Source organism: Gorilla gorilla, chromosome X, assembly GCF_029281585.2.
Source record: "Gorilla gorilla gorilla isolate KB3781 chromosome X, NHGRI_mGorGor1-v2.1_pri, whole genome shotgun sequence".
NCBI lineage: Eukaryota > Metazoa > Chordata > Mammalia > Primates > Hominidae > Gorilla > Gorilla gorilla.
The window spans coordinates 40,457,466-40,485,079 of record NC_073247.2 but is presented as its reverse complement, the minus strand read 5'-3'; the positions used below and the strand labels follow the sequence as shown (position 1 = coordinate 40,485,079).

Sequence of the window (27,614 nt, the reverse complement as noted above, 5' to 3'; positions counted from 1 at the left end):
ATGGTGCAGAATACTTAAGGTGCAGTACTCCAAAATCACCAGTTGTACATTTACTTAATTCTATTGTGTTTCTATTTCACGTCAGTGATGGCACAGATTCTGTAAAGAGGAAACTAAAAATAAATCTTATCAGTAGCTGTATTTCTAAAGTTAGGCTTTGCTGAGGACATGTTATTTGCTGAGGACGTAATTTAAATGGAATCTGAAAAAAAATGTCATTTCACAGCCTTGGAAAAATAAAATTGTCCAAAAGATAGGAAATCCATGGTAATAGCTTTGGTGCTTTCACAGGCTTTTCTTATGATAGTTGCTGAGTGCAATACCTCCTCAATTCTTTATAAATAAATTATTCAGGGCTACCATGTAATGGACAAAGTAGAAAATAGAGACAATCATAGAATTTTTATGGGAGAAGTAAGAATGAGCTGACTCTTTTCTTTAAGATAAAATGCATGTCCTTAAAGAAAAGTTAGTTGAACAGAAACCTGGGTATTTATTTTTAGCCTATGCGAAAAGGATTCACTGGGTAATTTCCTGATGGAGTGCATTGCCTTGGGAACTCATAGCTATTTATTTAATGTAGCACATACACTGATTAGGCTTATTTAAGTATATTGATGATGTGCATTTTTCATTTCACAGTACATACACATTATACATGTATGCACACATGTATACCAATTTAGCGCACTAAATGCTTCTCGTTGTCACAGTTGATGATTCTGAACTGTTGTTGTCCAGAATACATTCTGAAAATAAATCAAGCTAAATTGGTATATTGTCTTTTTCAGTTTAGTGTAGAAATATCAAAGGCTATGCTTCACCCAATAAAATTTACTGTTGAATATTCTTTTTTGCATGTTCTAGTGTTATAAAGGCCCAGATGGTAAGAAGGCCTACAGTGACTGTGGAAGTCACTAGGTTATGAGTGGGATCTTTGGAAACTTAAAGCCAACTCTCCAGAAACTCTTTGATGTGGCTACTCTGTGAAGGATGTATAAGAATATTTTTCTTTCAACTAACAACAATCATGTCCTTGAAATATGTATTAATACTTAGAATCAGTGACATGATTGGTTCATGAGAATCTTACATCAAATAATACATTCTCCTTAAGAAACATAAGCTAACAACCTCAACTCTGGTAGTCATTTCAGGCAAAACAAGGAGTCTAGAGATCAAAATTAGCCCAGTAAAATAAACATGTGTGGCTGGAACTGTATTGTCAGAGCAAGCGATTGAAGGGTAAAATAAAGAACCAACTGGTTTGTCATCGTTGCGTAGCTTGTCATTTTGCTGAAAAAATGCAAGATAATGCGTTTAAATGATCATCTCATGTAGAATTAACTACATTTATTGGCACTGTAAGAAGATAGCCTTGTAGTTTATGACATTTACTAGAATAATGCTCCCCAAATTACATGATTGTAAAAATTTCCTGGAGTTCAATTGTTTTGGAATGTGAGCCAGGAACTCAATTCAAGCTTTTAACAAACGCTGTGAGTGATTCTTATGCTAAGCAACATTTGAAAACCCTTCATTGGTGTTAATCTTTTGATGAATTGGTTGTTAACTTGAGTAAACATAATTGTTAATTAAGTCCAACTAATTTAACTAATTTAATATTTGTATATTTATTTTCACAACAAATGTCTTTGGCATTCCTGTCAAATTTTGCTATTTTTAAAAAATAGAAGCTACAGTAGACTTGTATTCTCTCAGAAGGGAGATGTATTGTTATTTAACACTTAACTGTTAATTACTTTTTTTTTTTTTTGCTAAATGATACAATTACTTTTTTTGAAGCCACATATTCCATGGCAAAGCTGAACTCAGCTTTCTTAACTAATTTTTTATTTTCCTCTTCATGAGGAATTCTCAAAGTGTAATTTTCTATAGTTCAGGTTTTTTACATCAAGACTTCATCATGAGTTCTGATTAGCAATTTGGGAGGAATTATTTAAAAAGGAAGACCTAGTTTATGGTTGTATGTGTCTGCTGGAATCTACAATTTTGCATTCCACAGAGTGGCGGCATTTTTAATTACAGAAACAACGAATCCTGCACCTGTGTTTTTCAGAGTGGTCTGTGGGCCTCCACATTAGAATCACCTAAAAAGTTTGTTAAGTAAATATATTTTGTGCCCCACTTCAGTCCCATTGAGGCTCAATCTGCATGTGCACTTTTAACAAGCTTTCCAGGCACTTCTTCTGGTGCCTAAAATTGGAGACCTGCATCATTGAATAGTTTTCAACTCTGGTTGTTCTGTGGAATCATGTGAAGAGCTTACTTAAAAAATGCTAACATTAGGTACAAACACAAGACTGCTTGGTTATGTCTGAATATTTGGGACTCTGGGACTTTTTAAACCTTCCCAGGTGATTCTAAGTGAATCTAGGACTTCAAATTATTGTTAATAGATCCCTTGGAAGGATGCTATGAACTGTTTCACCCCTCACCAAATCTTTATGTCACAGTATCAAGCATGTCAAAGTTATTATCTCTATCCATACATTATAATATTTGGTAATACAATTTCTATTTCATTTAGGAAAAGTATACTGAGAAATGGATCTTAGTTCAGCCTGAGACCACCTAAGAAATGACTTGCGTTCTGAGCCCAGTTTTCTTTTCAAGTTCACAATTGTTCTTTATTGCCAAGAACAATATTGTTCCTTTTTATTTTTTATTTTTGTTTTTTTGCTAAATGGCAGTACAATTACTTTTTAGAAGTCACATATTCCATGGCGAAGCTGGATTCAGCTTTCTTAACTAAATTTATAAAGAACAATATTGTTCTTTATTGCCAAGAACTATAGAAGTAGGATATTTCTTTGCTTAATTTAAACCAGCTATTGATTTTCATAAACTTATAGTGCTATCATTTATGCTGGCTTTTGTGTGTTTTTCTTTTCTGTTTTTTGAGACGTTTCACCTTGTATTAGTAATTGTTTGTTTATTTGTTTATTTATTCAAGAGGTTAGAAAATTGGCCTCAATTTTTCCATAAACCAGTCATTCACAGTCTGGATGACTTTTGCCATATGTCACCTTTCCTAGAATATTATTTACCTATGTCTTAATTTAAATAACGGTGTATATATTATTCTACTATGTAAGCAAAACTATTAAGAGTATCCATAAAGTCTTGAGTTTAATGTAATGTACTAAAGTTTTTTAAAAATACTGGCGATTTTTAAATCAAATACAGAGCTATTCAAATAATAATCTCCCTCTGTGTACCACCAAAACCCAACTGACATATCACTGAGGATAAAAGTATCTAATTTAGTCAAACAGTTAGCTAAATTATTGGTCAAATTGAGATGTTCTCTATCCTTCAGAATCTTACTAAACCCTTCCCCACATACACATCTGGGTTCTGCAGTACCTACATTGCCTTAGAATGGTGACACCAGGCATTAAACCTTGACAGAAAATGCAATCTTAAGGAATTTGTTTTAATTACTCTTACAGGCCATATATAAATGCTGAAAATCCCACAGCAATTAAGTGATTGGGTCACCACTATTATGATTTTCTTATTTTTTTCTCATTCTCTGTTTCTATTTTGCCCATATAGAGCTGATATTAATTAGGAATCTTCTGAAGATATCTCATTAATATCAGTTTATCTTTTTTTTTTTCTTTTTCTTTTTTTTTTTTTTTTTTTGAGAAGGAGTCTCGCTCTGTCACCTAGGCTGGAGTGCAGTGGCATGATACTAGCTCACTGAAACCTCCACCTCCCTAATAGTTCAAGTGATTCTCCTGCCTCAGCCTCCTGAATAGCTGGGATTACAGGCGTGCACCACCACACCCGGCTAATTTTTGTATTTTTAGTAGAGATGGGGTTTCACCATGTTGGCCAGGCTGGCCTTGAACTCCTGACCTCATGATCCACCCACCTCGGCCTCCCAAAGTGCTGGGATTACAGGCGTGAGCCACCGCGCCCAGCCAATGGCCTTCCTTTTCTTCCTCAAATACATCCACCTCATTCTTGTCTCAAAGTCTTTGAGGCCACGTTCCTGGCCTCAGCCAGCCTCAGTCTCCCAAAGTGCTGGGATTACAGGCGTGAGCCACTGCGCCCAGCCCATATCAGTCTTTTAACCACTTGTCAATAGTATGAATGTAATTAAAATTCCTGAGAATTTATGTGTGTGTCTGAAGTGCACAAACAATCCCAAACTTTCTTCAACTATAGAGGTCTCTCCTGATATTTTGAATAATGGGTCATATGCTATAATATGATTCACAATTTAAAATGTACTATGCAAATTATACACTGATTTATGATCCTTATAACATTTTATTTTTTCAATAGTTTATTTTCTCACATTTAAAAATCCTACTGAGGTAGAAATGGCTTTAAGAAAGTTTAAATATGCTAACTACTTTGAAATCCAATCTAAAATAACCTTACGGGGCCTTTTGTAACTATTACTTTAAATTTTCATAATGATTTATGTCTGCTTCATCTTTGATAAGTGTTTCTTAAAAGGCTGTTTCTTTAAGATATGCATTCTGCTTAAACAGCTCATTCATTCTAAGAGGCTTATGGTTGTTCACTTGTTATGCTTATGATGGAAAGATTTACCACCATTCTCCTCCTCCCAAATAAATAATAAGGTTATTTATCTTAAACTTAAGAAGTAAGGCCAAAAACATTTCCCTTTAGGATTGACTGTGCACTTCAAGTAGATGCGAACAGAGCAGAAAAACAAGATGATTAAAGATCTTGGTCACTTTAAAATGTTACCTGAGGGGACTTTATTTTAAGGTCATTATGTGAGTAGTACCTTAAAAAGAAAGGAATAAAATACCTGGGGAGCAAGAAGTAAGGAAAGGAAACAGCAAAGAAGGACTCACATGTTATCATTCCTTTCATTTCTGTTTCTCAAATAATTTTATAAAATAAAGGGACAAATGTGGAATTTAACCTTGAGAAAACCATTAATGTGATAATGACTTTTAAGTTACTGAGTTACTGATTCAAACCTCTCCTTAATCCAGTAGTGAAGAGAAAAAAGGGATTGTAAATGGGCTTGATTTTTAAAGAAGGTTTTTCTTTTCTTTTCTTTTTTTCCAGCCAACTGGGCATTCTTAAGTCTCTTTCTTCACCATCACAATAGGAATTAGGCCTAAGAATTATAAGTTTATACAGACATAAAAAGAGGGAAGGAAAAGTTTAACAAGAGTTATCAAATTAACAAACGTACTTACATATGTTCCAACAACACATTATTTAATTTATTTTCATCTATGATCAGGTAGAAACCAGAAGAAACATTTGTAGCTTAATAAATAATTTAATTTCTTGAATTTCTATGTAACATATAAATTTATTTTTACAGGATATATAGAGAGCATACTCATAGAGAGCAACAGACTTATGAAACGACTATAAAACACAAATTATAATTTGAGTTTAAAATTTCTCATTTTTACACTTGTATTTGTCTATTTTCCTATTGCTAGTCAAAGCAAAACCAAATATATAATTGTAAGTATTCTAAGAAAAAAAGCGCCTCCATCACCTACGCATGAGTTACATACATTCTAGATTGTACAAAATCAAGAGGGTAGGCAAAACTAAAGGGAAACACTATGTAAAAATGCACTTTTTACTGACTGTTGAACAGATCTGAGAGTGTCTGAGTTTCAAATATGACTTGAACACCAGCAGAGGAAAATGACTCCATCAATTTTCCTATTTGGGTTCCCTCAAACTCTGAAACTGTAAAAGTTTTTGCAGTTCAATAGCAGATTATGTGAACATACCTCCACTACTTTGGTGGAAAGAATACACTAAGGATTCTAGTTAAGAGGAGCATATACTGCAAGGAATATGGACAACCACCCATGTATCCTAACATTAAGATATCTTCATCCCAGTTGAGAATTAACCTAAACGGTCACATCTGATCTCCCCAAATTTAATCTCTCATTGACTAGTAAAGATAGATCCAAATTACTTTGCCACATTTTCATGCACTATGTAATAATGTCATTTCACATTAAATCTTTTTGTAATGACACAGCATGCCCTTTGAAACTTAATGTTATCTGGATTATGAAGGTTAAAATTTACACATCAATATTACATGTAATACTCTCAAGTTCATGTGCAGTTTTTCCGATTCTATTCATTTAGTAGTGGAGAGAACATAGTGTAATGATTTTTTAAGAGTGATTGCCCTTGTTAAAAAGAGAATATGCTAAACACTTATGGACCACGGGGAATGCATCAATGAAGATAGTGAATGGTAGAAGAAACAATAGTACTTTACTTACTTTAACGAAGAATTCAGAAACATGAGTTTGTCAGTGGACCCAGAGGCTATTTAGAGAAAAATTTTCAAATGAGCAAGAGAAATACATACACACACACACACACACACACACACACACACACACACACACACACACACACACACAGACATGTTTTATGTTCTGAGCCTAGAAGGAAGAAATGATACTTGATAGAAGATTGGAATTGAGCTCCAATTTTTTTACATCCAAAATTATATCCATTTTCTATGGATGTGATGGAAATTTGATGATGACAAGGCACATTCATTTAGGATTAGGATTAACTAATCATCATATCATCCTTCTCTTGCTTTATTCAAATTTGGTTAGATCTTAAAGCTCCTTGTGACAGTATCTCAATTTATTAACATAGAATAACCTTTCACCTTGCTACCAATTGCAAGTAAGAGTAAAACTTTAACCACTACCTAACTTTATTCTCAAAATTCTTCATATTCCTCCAAAGTCATATCATAATTTATGAAACTGGCAAAATCATAATTGTTGAAAATCAAATATATAGCCACTTCTAAATCTTTGCCTAAAAAAAAACTTGGTGGGATTTTCTTTTTTTTTTAGAAAAACATGTCAAATGTTTGTTTCTTCTTTTCCTGTACTGGATGAATTCTTAGTTATGTTGTAGGAAAAATAATTAAACATAAATCATAAATAAATTTACTGAAATAAGGCATCATTGCCAAATTACATAATTTCACACACCCCAAACTATTTTTAGAATGGGTGAAGACGTGAGTAAGATTATCACGACAATGATAGCCAATTAGTTTTTATCTGAGCATGAATTATTTGTCATCATACAAAATTTTTGTTTACAGTATGCTGAGTCTCCCACAAAGCCAGGCCATTTTGGAAGGAGACTTGTCTCTAGTAGAACAATAATTATCTCCAGAGTTTTTATGAATGAAGGTAGACAGTGGTAGACAAAACAATGCCTGTAAGTTATGTGGGTTTATCTGAATATCAGTTTTTGAGAATATCTTCTAAATCCAAACATCAGTAGCTTTTTAGGTGCTAGATGTCTTGAGACTCACACCCAGACGAACACCGTTTTAAAAGCACATTAACAATTTTGTCTGGAATTTCAAGGGCTTTGTTATTTTATTCCTTTTTATAGACACAAGGTATCCTTGAACCCAAGATTAAGATCTACTATTAAGGATAATCAAACTTTGATTATTGGTTACCTTCTTTGTTCAGAACAATAAAGAAGTGTAAAGGATTCATGATAAGGCAAGGAATAGCCTCTGTTTCCATTGATAAGCTTCTCCTTTTAGGGATTCTAGTTGCATCACCATCTTTTGGTAATAACTGTATATACTGTTAGAAAAGTTCCTCAGCAATAGGGAATGTGTATCTGTCTGTAGATGGGATTTCTAACCTATTTAATAATATTTCACCTCTATTAATCAGCTATGTCAATAATGAGATTAATGACCAAGCAAGTTCAGATCAGAGACAGGAAGGGATTTTCCTCTTCTATGTCTGTGTATTCTCTTACTTCCAGTCAGTCATTTCATTTGTATAATGCTGATGCTATCCTTTAAATTTCAATATGCTTTCTTCTGGGACTAATGTTACAAACTTAACCTAATAAATAAAGAAATTAATCACAAGATTAAAAAAATACTCCTTACAAAAAGGAGAACTAGGGCATCATTCCAGAATCCAAAAATAATTCACAAATGTATGAATCAATGTTTTCCTAGAAATGGTGATCTTAATTTATATAAATGATATCTGAAAAGTTAATGACTATTCTAGGATAAACAAGACTTACAGTTTAAGGGTTGGCTCTCAGTTAATATTCTTGTTATAAAATGCTAGATAGCAATGAAATATGGAAGAAACCAGCATCTATATTTTAAGATTAAGTTGATAGGGTCCAAATACATATACTATGAAGAAAGTTATAATCACAAAGTGGTTTACTGTTTGAGCAATCAAGTGTTTAGCTATAGAAATATAGTAGATTCAGGTCTCTTAACTCATGTCTCAGATTTGTTTCATAGAATTGATCTAAACTTAAATCAGCTGTCTACATGAGATACAAATGTCTTCTCTGCCCACAGGAGACCTAAGGAATGCAGTACAAATTAAATAAGCAAAAGTTTTGAGCACCCAAATAAGGGGTAGGATGCTCATAAGCAGCAAGTAGAGGTTACACTAAAGAACCGGATGATCTTTTGAATCCACAAAGTGTCGTTCAGAGCTCGAGCGGCAATTGATGAAAAACTGGCAATACCAAACATCACGTATGTCCAAGTCTGGAAGTCCATTCTCTCCCCCAGCTTGGCTAACATACTCACACTTTCAACTGTGTTTTTACAACTAGAATATTCTTATCCCCCACAGCCCCCACTGAAAAAAGCGAAGGATGAAACCTAAGCACTAGGGGACATTGATTTTTTTCTCTTTTTATTGTGAGTTCTAACAGAACTTTTGTTAAACATAGAGCACGTGAACACATGACAGTTTCCTTCATTTCTTCTCACATGGAGCTGATAGAGGAATACCTGGGAGGAATGTTTCTAAAGCCATAGATAGCTTCTTTTGCATTTATTTCATTTTTTAAATATGACAAAGCATTAGAGGAAAAAGAAGTTTCATAAGTTGTGAGAATATCAAATATTACCCATCAATCCCTGAATCATGCTATTCAAAGTGCTTAAATCTACACTAAAAATAGAACAAAAAATGTACTCCCAATGCAGCTAAATTAACACCTATGGATGCCTAAAATATGACTGTGGTCTGATTACTTCCTCTACATTTATTCCACATTTCCATCGTGCACTGAAAAGAAAAATTAAAAAACAAAGAGATAAATCAGGCCATTGCCACGTTTACAGTTTTCTGAGCACTGGGGGAGTTTGGAATCCAGTCCAGTGAGGTACACTGCCACCAGTCCCTGACAGCTGTCCATAGTACACAGTAAACAATGGCCTTCTCAGATTCTGAAAATAACCCAATGTGCAAAGCTGACCTTAAAGTTTTATGTGTCCTTGCAGCTTCAGTTCTGGTTTGTGAAAATGTGACACAGATCCAAGGGGAGAGCACGGGAATAAAGAACAGATTGTAGAGAAGGACCCAGGCGAGTTGTCAGGGAAATAAACAATTTTTAAGCAAATAATAATCAATGCACATCCCAAGGCTCCTTTACCTTGTCACACAGATACTGAGACCTTTTCATTGTTACAAATGCTTACACTTCTTCTTCATATATTTGCAAATTAACCTCACCCTCCCCAATGAACCCTATTGCAGTTTACACGTGTGTGTGTGTGTGTGTGTGTGTGGCCACCTTACTATTGTGACCAAAAGTGTAGAATTGTTTTCTCACTAAATGGTGGTAGGAATAAACCAAACGTACAGTAGTCACTACACAGGCCCACAGATGATGACTGGGATGGGAGTTCCTACAATGAATCACTAAATTAATGTATAAGTTCTATTATCAGTGTTTTTATCACATTGATTTTTTTTAAAAACTAAAAGCTACATAGGTAATATTTCCTTTTAACAACTCTGCCCTCTGCAGATTCCTTTGTGATTGATTTTGCATCAACCTTCACATGAATATGAATTAGCTGCTTATGTCATTGATTTCAAACATAAAGCTAAATGGTAAGGGATGAATTTCTTGGGAGCATCAGCTTTCTGTTTTCTGAAAGATAGAATTACATAGCTAAAATAAAGCAAATTCTTTATACAGTAAAATTAATTATTTTAAATACTTTCTGATCTAATTTAAAAACTATTTTGTATAAATAATGTTTATTTTGAAAATACTGATCTCTGTTGGTATTCATATGTTTGACCTCCTGAGTTCCTAAACACCTTGATATTAATAAGTGTTGCTTATGTCCACAAACTGAAACCACTTAATGTAGTGTTGAAAATTAAATACAAGGGAGTTAACATTTAATTACAAGGGGGCCGCATAATAAGTTTCACAGATTTTCTCTGACTCTTTAGAAAATAACATTTTGTATAATACAAGGTGACAAAACATATTTGATGACACATCCTGTCCTTCCCTTTGGTTTGGAAGCCTTCAGTGTAAATTTCATTTTGACTTGCGTTGATTCACTCTTTTGAATTAACTTGCCTGGCATTTGCACAGAATCTCATTTGCAGAGAAATTATAGAGGGAAAAGAGGAAGTAGAAGATTAAACAAAAACAGCCACAAACACATTCATGCCTTTCCAGGAAGTGATCAAATATAGGGCTTGATTTTTTTTTTGTTTTTGTTTTTTGTTTTTTTTTTCTTTTTTTGTTTTGTTTTGTTTTGTTGTTTTTATATATATTTATATTTATATATATATGTATATATATATAAGGGTACATCAACTCATTTAAAAAACGGAAATAACACTCTTCCCCAATTTCATGCCCTTGATCTTCTCTTCTTAGTACTCTGTAGTGGTCACTGTGAAGTGATTAGCACACCTTTGGGTCTAGAGTGTATTCTGAAGAGCAGTGACTTGAATGTTAAGACAGTTAGACCCGCCCCCACCCCTCCACAGAGTTTACACATCATGCCGCCATTAGAAAGGTAGAGGTGGGGAATGAGGTGGGACAAGGAAGAGATTCAGGGCTCTGACTGGTGGGGCCCTCCTATGAACAAGTGTTCTTCTCATCTTTTTTTTTTTTTTTTTTTTTTTCCCCCGAATGGCAATGCTGGCATTTGTTGCACTGTTCTGTGAAGGCCGACGTGGCCCAGTTGATCCTAGGCAGAACCCGAGAAAGAATCCGGTGCTCCTTGTCCCATCGGATAGATTTGTCCAAGCACCCCAAGGAAATGTTAAAAGCAAAGTAAAATTTTAAAAAAGGAAATAAAATAAAAACCCATTCTAAAACTAAACTAATGAAGCCAAAAAAGGGTTTTCTATCTACACATCAGTCTCTTCTTTAAAAAAAATGTAAATTTACAAATTCCAACGACATATAAAACAAAGTCAAAAAATGTAATGGTAAAAGACATGGTAAAACAGGAGGACACTGATGCTACAAAGAAATTCCAAAAAACATATGTACAAGACCCTGTTTTTCCTCGTGTTCTAGAGATTGTAATGCATGTTTTTTAACAGCAGCAGTCGAGGATTTAGTTCCAGGCACTGGACTGCAGATTCCACTCAACCTCCCAGGGACGGGATGTCCCTTGCTTTTCTGTCACCATATCACACTGGATATACTGGTCTCCCTTGGCAACAGCGGCAGGATGGCACTGTTTGTGTGGGCCTCATCTGGATTCTGCTCCCTGCTCGATTTTGTCTGTGGCCGCTGCCCGTTGATGAGTGTCATAGGGATGTTACAGTAGGTATGCTGATTGCCTATGGAGGTAAGAGGCAGGGTGCCGGTAGGAGGTACGTCGTACTCATAGCTTCGGTAGTAGTGTTTCTGACGCATTTGTGAATGGTACGTGTTGTGAAAGGTAGAACGGAGATCTGGATGGGCAGTGGCTAGAGCTGTGGAGGTGGCCGCGGCCATGGAAATGGCCGAGACAGTCTGCAGCTCCCCAAAAGGCCCTTGCTCACTGACATCTAAAGCCTGCTCATGTGTAATGGGTTCTATCCTCTTAAAAGGCATTTCATACTGTAAACGTTTCCAGAACTTGGAGTTCAACTTGTTGCATTTTGGTCCATGCCATTTAATGACCGTCAGGAGCTTGATGGTGTGCTTCAGGGCCTCCACCTCCTGGTAGTTCATAATTCCTCTCAGTTCACTGCATTCAATTAGAATCACTTTAATTTCTCCAGTCACAAGCATATTTCGAAGTCTGGTTTCCAGCTCAAAGATGCTCCAGCCCCTTCTAACTACGTAATTTGGGGTCATGACAATAATCAGCCGCTTGCTTTGATCTACACATCTTGCCACATCTTCAATGTATGCTACAAAAGATAAAAGAGTGCATCAAAATGAGTGAATGGAAAATTTGGTCCAGAAAGTCCTAGTAGATTCTCTTTCAGAAATTAAATGAAACTAGTTCACTAAATAGAGTTTGGGACTCGCTTCTCCTAATGTCAGCAATATTTTTTTTCCCGGTACAAATCTCTCATTTGGTTTCTTTCAATGTCAAGGCTCACAAAATGAGATGCTTTATACAGTAATGGAGTATCTTTTCTCTGAGCTAGCAAAAATTAAATTTCATGTGAACACACAAAGACGTTTCTTTCTAGGGAAACTAACAGATACAAATTTTGAAGTAAAGAACCAAACATTAAAATTCCATGAAAAAGTGATGACTACACAGACACTCACATGAATATGCACACTCTCAAATGAAAACATTAACTTACTTCCAGTTGGGATTAAATCTCTATCTGGTATAAACAACTTATATCCATAATGCTTTTCAAGCATATCAGGTAGGATTTCAAGGGCAAAACGTTCTTCTTCCCCAGTCTCTTGATTCCACTGGTCAGGATCCACTTTGGTGTATGATAAGTATGCATCATAATCTTTATTGTCTGTCAAAAAATTCCAAAGAAAAGTCGAAGTCACTACTCTACAAAGATAACAATAGGACATGAAAACATGCACTTTTTTTCATAAACATCTCCAAATGTCCCATTTCTGAAAGACCAAAAAATGAAGGCTTCATTAAGTTTCACTGAGTTCAATGATGCCAAATATTCTAAAACTAGTTTGGAGGTACAAAGGGTTGAATTTTGATTTGTTGTTGTGAAAAAAGTAGGAGAAAAATCAATGAAAAGAGTAATGAAATGCAGACTTCCTTTTTTTTGGGGGGGGGGGGGGGGGGGACACAGTCTGGCTCAGTTGCCCAGGCTGGAGTGCAGTGGCGTGATCTTGGCTCACTGCAACCTCCGCCTCCCAGGCTCAAGCCATTCTCCTGCCTCAACCTCCCGAGTAGCTGCGATTACAGGTGCACGTCACCACACCCAGCTAATTTTTGTATTTTTAGTAGAGATGGGGTTTCACCATGTTGGCCAGGCTGGTCTTGAACTCCTGACCTCAGGCGATCCACCCTCCTCAGCCTCCCAAAGTGCTGGGATTACAGGCGTGAGCCACCGCACCCGGCAGAATTTCACCATTTTTGATGCACAGATCACAGAGAATCTTGACTGCTTGTAAAAGCCATATGTTTGGATATCAGTATGCTCTTACGTTCAACTGATCCTACCCTTGGCCATTTTACCCAGTTGAAAAAAGAGAGAGAAAACGGCAACTGACTTAATTGTGGAGGAATGATTTTTTAGATTATGTGTGCTGTGTTGATTTTCTGTTGGGGAGAAAATAAAACCAAACTTGGGATAATTAATTTTTTACTAGGAGTCAGTTCTTGCATATTGGGACGGAGAATATTATTAAAATGAATGATTATAGAAAGACATTATTTTTCTGGTCTCCACTCATCTTACACATAAAATATTGCCAAGTTATTTTTCATCATGCTAATCAGTTTGTTCATAAGAATCGAGAAGTAGAATGTAAATAAAAGAAACTTAGTTCTAAAATCTCATTTCTCTCCTTACTCTTCCCCCTTTTTACATGAGAAAATTTTAAATATTTGAGGACTACTATCATTTGTTATCTTTATCTTAATTTTTCTAATATACCATCTCAGATTTCTCACTTGTTGTTTCTAAGAATAAGAAATCATTTATCCTCCGGATAGTCTTTCTTTGGTCAATTTCCTTTTTCGACTAAGATATCAAGATTCATAGTTCACTTAAATTTTAAATACTGTTGATATGCTGAGTCTACCAATATCAACGTCTTTAGCTCTCTATTGCACTTCCGTGATGATAGGCAGTGTATTACTTGATGATTAGATCAAGTTAAATTGAAACACTCATAAATTTCAGAATAAAATGAACTCTGCATTAAGCATAGAACTTAAAATATTTGGGCTATGAAACATCAACGATAGAGGGACATTCTTGACCGTTGCTCTGGGTGGCTTTGGGACAATCCTTTTGACTTCAAGGACACTAAAATTCACTTCCTGAGAAATATACATGTGTGTTAATTCTAGTAGTCTGATAATTTTGAGCCATCTAGAAATCATTCTATGATTATAACTTTTCAGGGCAAACTCAGAAAAGTGTTTGCTACATGTAAAGTTAACACAGGTATATAAGGCACTAACAATTTCACTATAGGATACTTGGAATAAAAACTTCAGCTATAGAAGTTTTTTTTAAAAAGCAGCTTTTAGGGCGAAAAAGTTTAAGAAAAACAATCATACCAAATGTGTCATATTTTGGCATTTCCTTTATTCTTTAGCCAGCATATAGTTGTACATTTTAAAAAACAAAATCTAGTTTTCTCCAAAAATAATTATATTTGCTATAGAAAAGCTATATGCCCATAGGCCAGTACAATCTATAATTGTACCACTCATTGATGTAAACACTTTAGTTGAGTAAGAAATCATGAAAGCACACAATAAAGTCAGTACATAATATCGGTTAATAATTAATTAAAATATTCATTAACTATTCACATGCATTACCTATTAGATATTAAACTTTCTTTACAATATTGGTTATTAGTTTCTAGCCTAGCAGGAGATGCAGACAAATCAATAGTACATTCCTAAGAGATAAATGTATTACTAAGGGTAGTTTAGGAGTCACAGGCTAATAATGGAAGCACTCCTCAGGCCAGATTGTGGATTGTAGTATTATTTTGGGCATATGCTATTTTCTTTCTGGTAATCTGTTCTTTTCCAGTTTGCCACAAAGTAGTGCAAAGTGTTGAAACTCCCCTCAACTGGGGTTGTGTAATAATTAGATCCTCATTCATTGCCTCATGTCTTCTCTAGGCTTAAGATTATTTTTAAAGCCATATCAACATGAACACCAGTAAGAACGGAGCATTCAGAAATCAGACAAGATGTAAACAACTGGTCCACCCATACTGGTAAATTTCAGATAAATATCACCTTTGCTTATATAACATTATGTTTCTGATTCCCTTGCTTCTTTCATGGAAACCTCTCTTCCAACCCATAAATACCGTCTTTCTGCAAGATGTTTTCTGCGGTCCACTTCATTTTCCTTTCAGCCCACTTTCCCTTAAAAATATCCTTTCCTTCCATAACATCAACTTCCATAACATCACTTCTGTGTAGATGCCTCCTCAATTTGGATGCACGATCCTGTTCTATTTCTCCTGAATTATGACAGTCCCCCACTCCTACCTGTAACCTGAACACTTTAATTTGCATCTTCATCATGCACCTCACACTTCACATGCTCACAACGTAACAAGCTTCCCATCTCAAGCTCTGTTCTTCATCTTTTATTTCATTTTAATTTTAGTAACATAAAAATCTCATTTCTTTAATGTCAAAACTTCAGATGCGCGTTCCACCTATCCCTTATCTTTACTAATAATCTCATCGCCATTCATTGGTACAAATCTATTGGATTCTATTTCCATTCTAGGTTAGGCCCTACTCCTATCTCAGCTGTTATAATTATATTTGAGTGGCCTTCCCTTTCCATTTCTTTCTCCTTCTGGAGAAGAGAGTCACCAAATTTACCTTCCCAGACCTTACCACTGATCATGTGTTATGGTGGCTTAAAAAATATCTGTGGCTACTTATTGTCTAAATAATCAGCAGCTGCATTTTTAGCTTGTTTTCCTTGAAGGTTAGCCTGATTTCCCTCAGTTGGAAGTGATTATTTTTCCCATGTATTATATGATTTTGCTTATATCTTATCTTCTCTCTTAGACTATGAGATCCTTAGCTCAGGTATGTGACTGGGGCTTAGTAGATGCTCAAGTTTATCAGTTGATGAAATGAACGAATGGCCTTTCATTTTGGTATCACATGACTCACACCAGATAGCTAATTTTGAGATTTTTCTCAAGACTCGGATCATTTCTCAGGAGAGACTGCTTTGGAGATGTAGACTCCATGCTGCTCTGACTTCTCAAGGAATTACTAGGAGCTGTGGTTCAGAGTTTAGCAAGGCTCCTTTGGAATACTCTTGAACTGTAGCTTCTTACTGTGATTCATGAAAAGACATTAGGGTTGGCCAGGTGCGGTGGCTCACGCCTGTAATCCCAGGACTTTGGGAGGCCGAGGCAGGCAGATCACAAGGTCAGGAGATCGAGACCATCCTGGCTAACACGGTGAAACCTCGTCTCTACTAAAAATACAAAAAATTTAGCCAGGCGTGGTCGTGGGTTGCCTGTAGTCCCAGCTACTCGGGAGGCTGAGGCAGGAGAATGGCGTGAACCCGGGAGGCGGAGCTTGCAGTGAGCCGAGACTGCACCACTGCACTCCAGCCTGGGCGACAGAGCGAGACTCTGTCTCAAAAAAAAAGAAAAAGAAAAAAAAAGGCCTTAGGATCTGTGTAAATGCCTCTAGGAAAGTGGTTTTCAGACTTGAGCATGAATGACCATCATTTGGAGGGCTGAGCCCCACCTCTAGAGTTTCTCATTCAGTAGGTGAAGAGTAGGTTCCTAGAATTTATATTTATAGCAAACTCTCAAGAGATGCTGCTGCTGATTGAGGGACCACACTTCGATAAACTCTGTTCTAGAACAGGATATAGGCATGCAGAGGTCTCAATGACACCAAACAACTGCAGTTATCTGCCAGGTATTTGACCACAACATCATAAAAACTAAACCTTGCCCCCTCAGCTCCATGATAGATCGTCCTAATACTTAGAGGAGATATACTCCCAATAAAATAGCTAAGAATTCATGTTTTTATCAAAAAGGGGATAAATTTTTGCCTAGACTAATATATGAAATAACCATATTAATCTTAAATGAAATTTAGGAATTGGTGCTATGGCATCAGTTAGTTTTCTATCTCCTTATGTCATCTGGATGTATTTATAGCACTTAAGTTAATATCTCCCAGTTATAATGGAGTTGTTTCCAAGTAGATTATACTGGTAGAAAGCCTCTTTCAAGCATCTGCAGCACCATCCTCAAACCAATGGGACACTTGAGTGATATCTAATTTCTCTCTTTCTCCAGAGTCTGCATCAGTGCAGTAATGGGTTAGGCATTTATTTACCATCAGAAGCAAATCCATGATTTGAAAAGTTGTCAGACTGGAAGCAGAGTGCCAGATGCCATACTAAATTCAGCAATGTTTTTTGACTCAAAATCATATGGATTCTAAGGTGTCTTCCCTTTTTCAATTACCAACTGTATATGCATCTTGGATAGTACGTCTTAGATTGTTTTGATATAAGAACATAAATTGACATAGTTTAATGTGTATGAACTTCATGTGACTGGTGAAACTTTGAAAAGCTGACATCTTTATAACCATGAAAAACAAAATTATGCTAATATTTTTAAAGTATAGGGCTAGGATAATTTAAATTCAACTTTCATTTATAAACAGCTTAAAAGTAGTTATAGGTTGGTACAAGAGTCTATTTCTTATTCTGAGCTTTATTCTCAAAATCCTCTGCAATTTAAGCCATCAACTATAATTCTGTTCACAGCAGAGACGAAAAACAGCTGGTATACACACTCTTTGTAGTAATTCTTTATAATCTGCAATGTAGTCATTAAGTTACTCTTTCTTATGACTTTCAAAAGACCCTGGCAGATATGCTCCACCAGAAAACCAAAACCAAAAACAAACAAAAAACAAGATCCAATCATTCAACTAGTTGTTTGGTTACTTGAAGTCAATCAACAAGTCCAGCAGATATTTCTTCTTAAATTGAATTAACTAAAAGCTTTGATGTTTTATAAAAACATTTTTGAGAGGAAAGAAGGAAGTTTGGACTCTGTGGCATTAACAAATAAAAAATATGAATTTAAGATATTAAGAAATCTTGATGAAGAAGGAAAAAAATGGAATTATGTTCAGGAATGAAAAGAGGGTTTGGAAAGGTTATAGATAAATGCACCTTTCTCTTTAACATATGAGAGGATAATACCCTCAATGTTCTTTAAAAGGACTGAGGAAGCAAGGAATCTGCAGGATTATTTTAGAATAACACAGCTTTTAAGAAAATGTAGGTTGAAGACTCACTTTTCAAGTTGAAGGTAGTGGCTGTATTGGATTTGGCTAGAAAAAAGATTTACTGACAATAGAAATGTTTTAAGTATGATATCCGGTTTGGGGGAGTTTTTAACCTCTAAACACTTACTGAATAGTTGTCAAATGTTTTTGGCAGCTGGCCATTCCTTTTTTTTTTTTTTTTTTGTTCTCCAGTATATATGAATCACATAAGTGAAATTGACTAGTGGCAGAGGCCATCATTCAGTAAATGGATTCCTAAAATGAAACTGGAGGAGGGTTCAAAGATAAATTGTATATTTCATCTTTTTTTAATCCTAAAAGTTGATTTTGTATGTTTAAGTGTGGCATATTATCACAGAAAACTGTGATAATTAAAAATTTGCATTGATAAAATTTGAATAAATTATAGTTTTCAAAAAGTCACATTTCTTATTATGTCTCAGATTTGCCATCATATGCTTTCTCAATTTTTCAAGATATGATTTTTCAAATAAAATTCTCTTCAGAGATCATATATCTTTGAATGAATAAACATTAGATATATAAAACCTTAATGGTTTGATTTTATGATTATTGAATGTCAATGTCTTAATAAATTTTGCTTTTCATTTCAATTCTGCTATGACAACCTCTGGCAATTGCTGTAAAATAAATTTGCTTGACTTGTACAGTTTGAAGTATTTACAGTACTGTTCTAATTCACATGTTGTGCCATTTGGCACTTTTCTGGATTATTTGAATCTATAAGTTCTCAAACACTTAAATTTGATACTAGTTAAAATATCTGTGGTATAAAGTAGTGAAAAAAAACCCAAAAGCTTAGCTCAAATCTTGACTGCCATAACTTTTTATATAACTCATTTGGGACTATATTTCCTGATCTATAAAACAGCACCTTCCTGAAGATGTCTAAAATTAAATGAGACCCCATCATATAGCAAAATGCCTGGTCCAAAGGAGTCATTCTATAGATATTTATTTCCTTCTCTTGTATCCCTAAGAGGGCAGCAGGCAACATAGATTCAGAAGTCTTAAGGGGATAAAAAGTAGCAGAATAGCAAAGGGAGCACAAGATTTGGGATAAGAAGCCTCGGTTCCTACCATTTAACAGTTAATGATTTGAGGCAAGTCATATACCCAGAACAACTCTACATCTCTCCTTCTGGGATCCAAAAACTTGTTCTAGCTTCTAAAGATTATTCCTGTGTATGTAAATGGTCTAACTACCACCACCACCCACCCCCCCCACCAAAAAAAAAAAAAAAATCCCTATAAGGTTTTTAAATGATTTGCAGAGGTACTGTGTTTCACTGATGGACATGAGGACAATAATTCCTGAAACTATGAATAGTGAGTGACCTTGTCATTGAAAGAGAAAGAAAAAGAAATTCTATGGCCTAAGATTTCATAGATGCCAATGTGCTTAATATGCCTGAAATGGAACAGATGTTCACATTTTCTGAGATGGAGGTGGAGATTATAAAAAATTGCTCTAACTAATTTTGTTCAATGCCTGTAATAACTCCCAACGTAGGACTAGGAGATCTCTTTCTTCATCTTTAAAATAGGATTCGTGTTAGTGATTACAGTGTTCTTATAAGCTTGCCCTGGCGTCATTATGAGTAAGCATGCCCCACATACTTCATAGTCAGAGAAGGAAAAAAAGCTGAAAACAACAACAAAAACCATTTTACACTCTGAAAAAAATATATAAAGTAGGATTATAAACTTTAAACAAAACTTGAAGGGACACTCCATTCAGAGACATGGAGGAGCAAAGGAGTCTAACACTGTTGTGATGTCCGTATTGTTTTTTAAAATCTTTCCAGCATAAATGGTGGTGGTACTTTGTTAGTATAAGTTCTACTCTAAAGACAGTAGCTTGCCCTTATTAGGATGGTCAGCAAGCATTTAACTAAAATGAGGCAACACTCCAGAGGCAGTCACTACAAGCACTTAAACTATATTTCTGATCAAAAGTAGATGCTTCATCAATTAACACAATGGATATTAGAAATCAAGTTTCATTGCTAAAGATAGTGGCTTTTTACTGTGTACAGTGGGTCTTGGAAATGGTATTTCCATGGTAAAATCAGTGTTAATCAAGACATATGAATTACTTAACACAATTTAGAAACACATCCCCACCCTTACAAAAATCTAGCAGGGCCAGTGGTCTGCCCCCTTGGAGAAGATCTTCTAGGCTTAATTCCAAAACGGTCTTGATGAAAATTATTCTTGGATGTCAGCAGAAGGTGAGTTCAATCCTACCACTGGAGTATTGCCACATTTGCCTTGGGAGAAAATTTCTTGCAAGGTTTCTGAAAAGCATGCACACATGCAGATTCATACATGCACACAAACACACACGTATACAACAGAATTGGAACTTCTTCTGATTTATAAGTTGAGTGATAAGGCTGTCTGCTAATAAATATTTTTCTGGCAGAATTTATCCAAACTTTCTTTCCTTTTATTGTGGAATTAAAGTGGTAGGGGGATAGCGTATCTTCTCCTCCCCTTTACCATTGTGGTTACTTCATTTTCCCCAAAAAACTCAGGGAATTATGCATGATTACATTGTCTTAGGTTCATTCTCAATAGCTGTGTTATTACAAAGACTAACATCTTATTCTAACTAGAACTCTGCATGTTGAGATCCCATGGGGGTGGCAATGCTACAAAAGTAAGGTGGGTCCCCCTTTGATGGCAATTGCTTTCTGAGCTAAGTCTAGACTGTTCTAGCAGGCAAAATGGAGGCATTTTAAAAAATGGAACAGTAAATTTGTACTTAGATAATTCTGCTAGAATGTGAAGGATAAGATAGAGAAGTAGAGAATGAAAGCAAGAGGGTGGTGTAGGAGGCTTGGACAAAGCAGTTGCAATTAAGGGTAAGGAAAATATCTATTTTTGAGAGGTGCAATTGACTGATATTGATGACTGATTAGAAATGGCACATGAGGAGAAAGTGTGGCCAATGAGATGGAAGGTGATACAAGGAACTGAGGTGTAAAATGGAGGATGACAAAGAATGAGTATGGGCAGGGAGTGTTGTGGAATTAGAAATGCTAAGGCCTGAATCCAGGGGAGACAATAAAATGTAAGGTTATATAGAGGGGAACAAGGAGTGATGTGAACGAACTGAGAGAGAAAAGCATCAATATGTTCTATCTTGAAAAAATATTAGAATCCTTCTATATCAATCATAATCCTTCTGATAAAGAACTGATATAGCCAGGTAATGCCTTTTGTAATGACTCCAAAGGAACTGAGTGAATGTGTCCCTGATGCCAGAAACTCCATCTGCAAGTCTGATAAAATGGCTGTGAATCTTGGAATTTAGAGCCATTTAGACCGGAGCTTAAATTCTGTCTTTCTAATTGTGTGATTCTCTGATTATTGATAAAGTAGTCAACACATCACTTGTTATTCAATAAATAGCCATTGAATCTATTATTATCATATTGCTATAGTAGGATATTATTAAACATTTTTCCCCGGTTATTTTTCACACTTTTTGCCTTATCTTACTTTCAAAAGTATTTTATAAATTACCCCTTCAGGGAAGGTAAATATGATAGCCATGAATAAAGAAGGCATTACTCAGGTTTGACTCTAAATTACATTTTTTAAAAGACAAGACAAGAATTTATAAAGCCTTGGGTTTTGTTGAATAGCCATCTCTTCTTTGGAAGAGGAAAAAGCTTGCAGAGCTAGGAAGCATGGGGATTTGATGATGTCAGAGAAGTTTTTCACTATTGGAAGAGTAGACCACTCTTTGACCATAAAAGCATGTATAGGAGGCTCTAAGGGGCTGTGACCAAGGGTTAGAGCCTGCATGGGTTTCTGAGAAGGGGCCCTCAGGGCCACAGAGAGGAGAAGAGGATAACAGAACTTCCTATGGTTTGAGGCAGAATCTGAGAAGGGCGAGGATTTGTGTCAAGTTTCCCAGGGAAAATCTTGGGAAACTGTAAACTTCATAGAGAAATCCTGCACTCAATGTGGAAACTGTATATTAAAGAGGCAAACGATGAAGAAGATGATTACTTTTTTTTTTTTTTTTTAATGGGAAGGTGGGTATGCGTGTAGCCGAGTTCATGGGACTAGAAACACAGGTAAGAATGTCTGAAATTCCCAAGGGAGAAACATCTGGGCAAGTGTGTGAAACTTGTGACTGGAGGCCATGACAAGGATCTAAGCCTTCAGAAGTCAGTGCTGAACATGTCCAAAGACCAGGTGGTAGTATCTCAAGTGAGGAAGGGATGGCATATGCACCAGGTGACTTTTTCCTTTACCAGAAAGCTATATATGAGTTCCCTAGAAACAGGTTTAAACAAGAGTAAAAGAGAAGAAGGGAAATGGAATATTCCAATTTTCAACTGAGTGTTAACCCACAAGAAGCTGAATTCCAAACCAGAAGTGACGGAGTAATCTTGGAGAAGCAAGGTGATGAGTTTTTTCTCAGTAGAAATGGGAACTTGAGAGCCAAGCTGAATGGTTTTAGAGCACTAGAGAATTAAAGAAAGTTGCAATTATACACTTCTAACTTTTGTTAAGATATAGATTTTAAACTTGCTATATAATTATTAGTACTGCTGTATGGTTCTGATAAAACAGTGTCGCTGGAAGTTCTAGAGGTTAGGTGTGATGCAGCGGGAGATATGAGTTAAGAGTGGGGCCCTGACCACCATTTCAGCAGGAACGGGTCTGCTTTAATATAGGGAGGCTGAACATGTGATTGCAGTTCTAGTAATAATTTCTTCCCATAAAACCATTTGAACAATCACTGCCTTAACAGTCTTTGCTTCCCCCTGCCCCCCGCTTTTTAGGGGAATAATTTGTACATTAACATTTTCCAGATGACAATTAAGTTTGTTATCTTGGTTTTCTTTGGGTCTAATTCATTTTCAGTGGCATTTCAAGAAAAGCCCTAATAGTTAGACCCTCGATTGTGCTTAAGATGGCCTCAGAGACAGAGTTCTAAGAATTGCTAAAGGATTTATTAACTAAATTGGCTTTCCAAGAGAACCTTCTCATCTGTTAGAATACTGTTTGTTAGTGTCTGTCTGCTTTGTTTTCTTACTTAAAACATTTTTTTAAAAACTGAGAACCCAGCAGCTTCAGAATAGCAATGAAATCTGGTAAGGCTACCCAAGTCAGTCACTGAAGTGTTTACAATTAGCAGGACCCACTAAACGAAACTTCGAATCACTGAAAGTTCAACTGCGTATGATTAATTAATTTTCATTATATTCCAGAATTTTCTACATTCAGAAAATGACAGATTACTGCCCTAGAAATTGATAGTTTGGTAAAATGATTCATCTCATTCAGAACACAAAATAAACATATTCAAAACAGGGTTAATAGAAAAGGGGAGACTTGTTTAGGTAATGTGCTTTTTCAAATACCATGTACTGTGCTAATTGTGCAAACAACAGCAGATCTTTAGATTATACTGAACATATTAAATTTAAAAAAAATAAAAATAGAGAGTATCCGATAAGATAAAGGCTTTGGGAATAGACTTATTTTCAAATCCCATCTTGGACACTTACAGTATTTGTGTTATCTTCTTGAGTAAGTTATTTAACCTCTGAAAGTCTCAGTTGCCTTATCAGTAAAATGGAGATTACAATATTGACCTCAGGATGTTTGTGAGGGTTAGCAAGAATGACTCTAAGAATGCCTAGCACTATGCTTGGTGCTCATTCAACAGTAGTTCCGACAATGGCAAAGTCCTTATATTTCTTTAAAACAGCAGCAATAGTAATAATAATAATTTGCATCAATAGGCAAGAAAGTTAGAAACAAATAGGCAAATCAGCAATTAAAAACTTAAGAAAAAGAAATGGTTTTGCTGCAGCTCAGGCTTCACCCTAATGGGAAGGAGAGAAGGGTAAACCAAGAGGAGTGTTAGGCATTCTGAATAAACCACTTCTCTTTACAAACCTGCAAAACTACAGTTTTGCTTGTGGATTTATTATTCCAGAGGACCCTGGAAACGTGGCAACATAGGCAATTGCCTCATTTTCCTTGGTACCATTTACTGCAAAACTGAAAATCACTGAAAAAAAACAGTATATAAATATGATGAGACCGGGTGCAGTAGCTCGTGCCTGTAATCCCAGCACTTTGGGAGGCCGAGATGGGGGGATCACCTGAGGTCAGGGGTTCAAGACCAGCCTGACCAACATGGTGAAACCCTGTCTCTATTAAAAATACAAAAAATTCGCTGGGTGTGATGACGGGCACCTGTAATCCCAGCTACTCGGGAGGTTGAGGCTGGAGGATCGCTCAAACCCGGGAGGCGGAGGTTGCAGTGAGCTGAGATCGCGCCATTGCACTCCAGCTTGGGCAACAAGAGTGAAACTCCACCTCACAAAAAAAAAAAAAAAAATGATGAAGAAAGCTTTGTCATCTGTACTATTCATTGTCAGTTTGCATATGCTTCCCATCTTGCTGGTTTATCTTATGTTTTTAAAAAATGACCAAAAAGGAAAATAAACTAAGTCTAATGTGCAGTTTAGGGAGCTGAATTTTAAGGACTCCATTTTCCTCTTAGATTGTACACATATTCATTGGTGACCAGAAGCAAATACTAATTATGATTTCCACAAAACAATATTTATTTGTCTACTTACAGTAAAAATATGAGATGCATTACTATGAAATTAATGTGCGTGTGCATTTTTCTGTTGGTCCACACTTGGAATAAAAATTAGGCTATCTAAATATAGCTAAATAAACAAGATTGAAAAGACTGCTGGATGAATTTAAAATACTCAGTACAGTTTATTATAACGGATCAGTCTAAACAGGAACAAGTTGAGATTCGCTTCAAACTACTGGGCTAGAAAACACAATTAAAAGAGACACTCCTTACCTAAAAAAAAGTAAAACTGGCCTTTTAGTCCTGATTACAAGGTGAGAGAAAATGAACACTCTGATGGCACTGCAATCAGTGTTTGTAATTTGTAAGTGTTTGGAATACAATTCTAGAATGGATAGGTGTTGCTTTACAACTTTCAGAGGAAAATACCTACAGTATTGGCTCTAAAGCATCACACATACATTTCCTTACAAAAGAGAAATTTACAAACTGAGCATTGAAAGAATATACGAGCCGCTGCCATTGATTATGCACGTAAGTTTTTTCCCCTTAATAAAACAAAGACAAGAAAGAAATTAGAATATTCAGAAAGAACAATAAAAGAGGTAACATCCTACCTCCATCGAGCTCTTCAGCTCCAAAATGATTCCTGTAGAAGAGCATGATTTCTATCTTGTAACACTTGTAGATGGTCACCAAACATACAAGCAGCAAGAGGATAGCACCAAGGCCTCCAGCAAGTTCCACTGTGTACATTAGCTCTAGAAAGAAAAAACCACAATGTGGAATTATATGGTATTCACATCCAAAATCATAAATTAAACTCAGTTTGATTTCACATTTTCCTGGATGAGATCAGATGTGGGTTAACGGGTTGACACAACCCCTTTCCTTTTTGCATGAGAATTTGACCTTTTGATAACTTTCTAGCTCTGTTTCCTTGGTAACTAGATAAGGTGGTATGTGACAACCATGTTGCTAAGCAACATTGCTTGTGGTAAAAATGAACCTTGGTTGGTAGCTTGTATTTGGATTAAGAGAATTGTAAATATCTGATTGGAAACTATAATATTGGGTTTAACAGAGTACCATAACTCTCTTATATAAATGTATCACTTGTGGAGATCCCGGAAGCTATGCTTATGGGGTTGATAAAATAAATACTGATTCCTGTGGATATGAAGCTTTTAAGCCAGGATGACTTTTGGCCTCTCCCAATGAGAATCTTGATCCCTCTCACTTGAGCTGTCACCTGTGGGTTGGGGGCCAAAGAAAGGTGAGAGGTTAAACAACACAGTTTCAGGAGAGCACTGTGGATTGTTGCATAGAATGTTGGGAAGACTATCTAATGAATGCTGTCTGCTGACTCCTGCCAGGAGCAATAGCTCCTCTGCTGTATCTTCCTGAATACAGTGATACCAAGGTGGTCTACCATAATCTTGTAGGCTGAATGCTTTTTGGGTGTAAGAAGTAGGCCTCCTACTGGATGGGATAGTATATGAATATGTTGGTGGTGTTTTATTTTCATTCAACCCTTTACTTTTTAAGATTTTTGCTTCCCCTTTTACCAGGCATGTTACTACGTTCTATCCAAAAAAGGAATTTTCTTGACACTCACTGTATACAAATTCTCCTTTTTCTATTGAATATCTACCTTAGATCAAAACTTATCAGGAAAACTTGGAGATAAAATATTTTGTTATTTTTTCCTTCTTTAGAACCATGGACATTGTAACAAAACTAAGGATACTGGTATTTAAATAGTAAGGCATCATGCATAGATTTTTGAAACTCACTTTAAGCGTTGTCGGTAATCATCATAGCCCAAATAGTGTTACTGATGGGTAGCCATTGTTCCCTGCAGCTGACAACTACCTTGAAAAGTACTAGTTTCCTTAACTACAATTAAATATAAACATTTCTGAAATTAAAGCTGTAAAATAATGTTATTCTTGATTCTGTAATTCAGAATCCACCAGTAAGTTATCTAATTTCATAACACAGTCAATGTAAGCTTAGACTGAAAACTTTAAAATGATCCACGGTTTTGCTGGTAACAAGTACCCTCAGGTTATCAGATCAGTCCTGAGTTCTCACAAATGGGGTGAAATCATGATGGGACTGGTGTAGTATGAGTGACAAATAATCTGAAAAGCACGGCCATCATTTTCTCACAAGGACATTGTGTATGTGTGTGTGTGCATGTGATGTCACTTTTCCTGTAATAATTACAGAAAAAAAAAATCCTCAGGCTGAGCACGGTGGCTCACACATGTAATCCCAGCACTTTGGGAGGCCAAGGCGGGCAGATCACCCGAGGTCAGGAGTTTGAGACCAGCCTGGCCAACGTGGCGAAACCCTGTCTCTACTAAAAATACAAAAATTAGCCGGGGATGGTGGCAGGCACCTGTAATCCCAGCTACTTGGGAGGCCGAGACAGGAGAATCGCTTGAACCCAGGAGGCGGAGGTTGCAGTGAGCTGAGATCGCGCCACTGCACTCCAGCCTGGGCGACAGAACGAGACTCCGTCTCAAAAACAAACAAACAAAAATCCTCATTCATATTTCCTATTACCTAGCCCTTGATTTCTAATGCTACAGTTTAATAAGCAACACATTAACTACTGTTTAATCAAGTGTATTTTTCTGTAATTATTAAAATTAAATGGGAAATTGAAGAAAATCTTATTTA

General features: G+C 36.0%; 1 protein-coding gene across 1 annotated transcript in view; it reads right to left on the bottom strand.

The window, feature by feature from the left end:
* Positions 1–3,629: 3,629 nt before the first annotated feature.
* Positions 3,630–27,614, bottom strand: part of IL1RAPL1 (interleukin 1 receptor accessory protein like 1) — a 1,375,176-nt gene continuing 1,351,191 nt past the window's right edge. The window contains exons 9-11 of the mRNA XM_019019800.3: positions 25,541–25,684; positions 12,630–12,800; positions 3,630–12,221 (exon numbers count right to left, since the gene is read on the bottom strand). Of these exons, the coding sequence (XP_018875345.1) occupies positions 11,503–12,221; positions 12,630–12,800; positions 25,541–25,684 (1,034 nt within the window). The 3' untranslated portion in view covers positions 3,630–11,502. The remainder of the gene's footprint in view (positions 12,222–12,629; positions 12,801–25,540; positions 25,685–27,614) is intronic.